Source organism: Galeopterus variegatus, unplaced genomic scaffold (genome assembly GCF_000696425.1).
Source record: "Galeopterus variegatus unplaced genomic scaffold, G_variegatus-3.0.2 Scaffold1207, whole genome shotgun sequence".
NCBI classification, from domain to species: Eukaryota; Metazoa; Chordata; class Mammalia; order Dermoptera; family Cynocephalidae; genus Galeopterus; species Galeopterus variegatus.
The window spans coordinates 171,074-173,853 of NW_007727318.1; the positions used below are offsets into that span (position 1 = coordinate 171,074).

General features: G+C 35.1%; 1 protein-coding gene across 1 annotated transcript in view; it reads left to right on the top strand.

Annotated features, from left to right (window-relative positions):
• Positions 1-2,780, top strand: part of FAM76A (family with sequence similarity 76, member A) — a 48,226-nt gene that overhangs the window by 22,704 nt on the left and 22,742 nt on the right. Inside the window, exon 2 of the mRNA XM_008575571.1 lies at positions 471-535. Coding sequence (XP_008573793.1) covers positions 471-535 — 65 coding nt within the window. The remainder of the gene's footprint in view (positions 1-470; positions 536-2,780) is intronic.

The window sequence follows — 2,780 nt, forward strand, 5'->3', positions numbered from 1 at the left end:
ATATATATGTATATATACATACACACACATATATTCACATATATATATATATATATATATATATATATATATATATATATATATATATGCACATATATGATTTTTAAGGAAGTTTTATATATGTAAGTAATGATTTTAATCCAGCACTTTCATTTCACAAGTAAACCTCAAAATCACACAGTGGCTGAACTGGCACTAGAATCCAGGGCTTCTCATTCCCATCCTGGGACTTATTCATACATATGTTTGTTTTACAATTTATGACTAGTTCAATATAAATTCTTACTTAACTCCAACATCAACAGCAGGGCAGTGATGACGGTGTTACAGAGGAGGAAGATAAGGCTCACAAAGTTTAAGTAACTCATTCAAGCATAGTGGCTATGCTAGGAATGGTACCCAGGTCTTCCTACTGAAGGCTGTTTCCATTTGTGACTGCCTTTTAAAATGATAACCTCGTTTCATTTCAGGAATGTCGGATTGCACACCCTGTTGTGAAGTGCACCTACTGCAGGACTGAGTACCAGCAGGAGAGGTAGAGTTTTTGTTGACCACAAAAGATGTTAATAGGCTTTTTCCTCTTAAAATCTGTAATTGATTGCATTCCATATACAGATCTGTAATCAATTGCATTGCAACATACAGATCTGTAATCAGTTTTATTTTACACAGATTCTGCAATTTCCTATTATAATACATTGAAGGGTGTATAATACACATATTGACTCCTAGTCATTATCCATTGATTGCTTAAAATTTTTAAGTTACTTATTTTTCAAACCCTTTGGTCATTTTCTATTGTGGTTAGGATTATTCTGACACTAAGAAATCAATCCAACAACAGTAAAACATAAGCCTCATGTTTCAGTATGTACATATACAGAGCTTGAAGAATTTAAAAGCCCAAAGAAGATACTTTTGGAAATGTGACAATCCTGATAAAGGGTTTGTTAGCTCTAGTCGCATTTGAAACTTGCTTGCCTTTACACTTTCCTTGTATGTACCTCATTTTAAAAGTGTGAAAAACACTTGGATGTGAGTGAACACACATCTTTGGGGGACTTTTCAACAGAGGTAAAGAGATTTATTGGTATAGCAAGTTCGACTTTTGTGGAAGTTTTGTAATTATAGATGATCCTGTCTTGAGCAGGATGGGGTCTATTTGCTAGCTCATTCATAGATCTAGAATCCTAATTTTTTTTTTTTTCTAAAAGATGACCGGTAAGGGGATCTTAACCCTTGACTTGGTGTTGTCAGCAACACGCTCAGCCAGCGAGCTAACCGGCCATCCCTATATGGGATCCGAACCTGGGGCCTTGGTGTTATCAGCACTCCACTCTCCCGAGTGAGCCACGGGCTGGCCCCAGAATCCTAATTTTAATCAGCCTCATTTTAATTCTAGGAAGATTTTCCCCGACATTTTATTATGGATATTTTCAAACAAAAAAAGGTTGAATTAGTGAAAACCCACATACCCATTACTTAAATTCTACAATGTACATTTTACTATATTTGCATCTTTCCATCTATGCATCTCCTTATCCATCAATGACTCAATCCGTCTTATTTCTGATGCATTTTAAAGTTGCTGATATAAGTATACTTAATCCCTAAATACTTTAGCATGCATATTAACTAGAGTTAAATATTTGTTTCCACTTCTTTTTTTTTAGAGGCAAAATTTACATATAGTAAAATGCTCAGATCTTAAGTATATCAGTTAATGAGTTTTTCAAACAGTATACATCTGGGTAACCCCAAATCCTACCAAAATACAGAATGTTACCATCACTCTGGAGAATCTTCTCATGCCCCGTTCCAGTCAATCCCCACACCCCTTGCTTCCCTCAGGTAACCTTTGTTCTTATTTTCATTTCCACTGTAGCATGTTTTAGCTTTTACATTTAGGTCTGTGATCCATTTTGAATTAATTTGTGTGTGTGGGGAGGTGAGATATAAACTTTGACCTTTAATTTACACTACACACACTAATTCAAGATGAATAACAGAAATAATTTTTCTTTGCATGCTTTCTAAGATATCAGGAGCATTTGTATATATTGACATATACCCCATTCCTCTAGTAATAAATCAAGGTATAAATCGAAACTGTTCGACATCACAGAATCACTGATGCTAATCCTCTTTCAAGAGGTCTTGTTCAATGTACTTCACTTTTTGTACTTCCCTTTTAAAGTGGCAGAAAATTGCCCTGGAAAATATTTTGTTTCAATATCCTATTTTAGTTTAAATGTTTTCTACTCAGGTTTTTCTTTTGTCTATTTTAACTTTATGGTCACTTTCATAGGAATTGTATAGGGAAATAAGCACAAAATAGAGAATAGACTAGATTTTTATGTGATTTTATTTATTTATTTATTTATTTTTAATAGATGACCGGTAAGGGGATCTTAACCCTTGACATGGTGTCAGCACCATGCTCTCCCAAGTTAGCTAACCGGCCATCCCTATATAGGGATTCGAACCCGTGGCCTTGGTGTTATCAGCACCACACTCTCCCAAGTGAGCCACAGGCCGGCGCCTATGTGATTTTATTTTTAGCCTTAGAGTATTGTTGAAACTGTTCTTGGCACATCAAACATTTGTTTGTATTTACCAATGAGAAGGGTTAGATTTTATGTGAAGAAGATTTTTTCCCCCAGGCAGCTTTATTAGTTCAGGCATTTAGATAATGTTATGATCTCTGTATCTTTTTTTTTTTTTTTTTTGTCTTTTTGTCTTTTTCCGTGTCCGGCAACGGATCGCAACCCTCAGTGTTG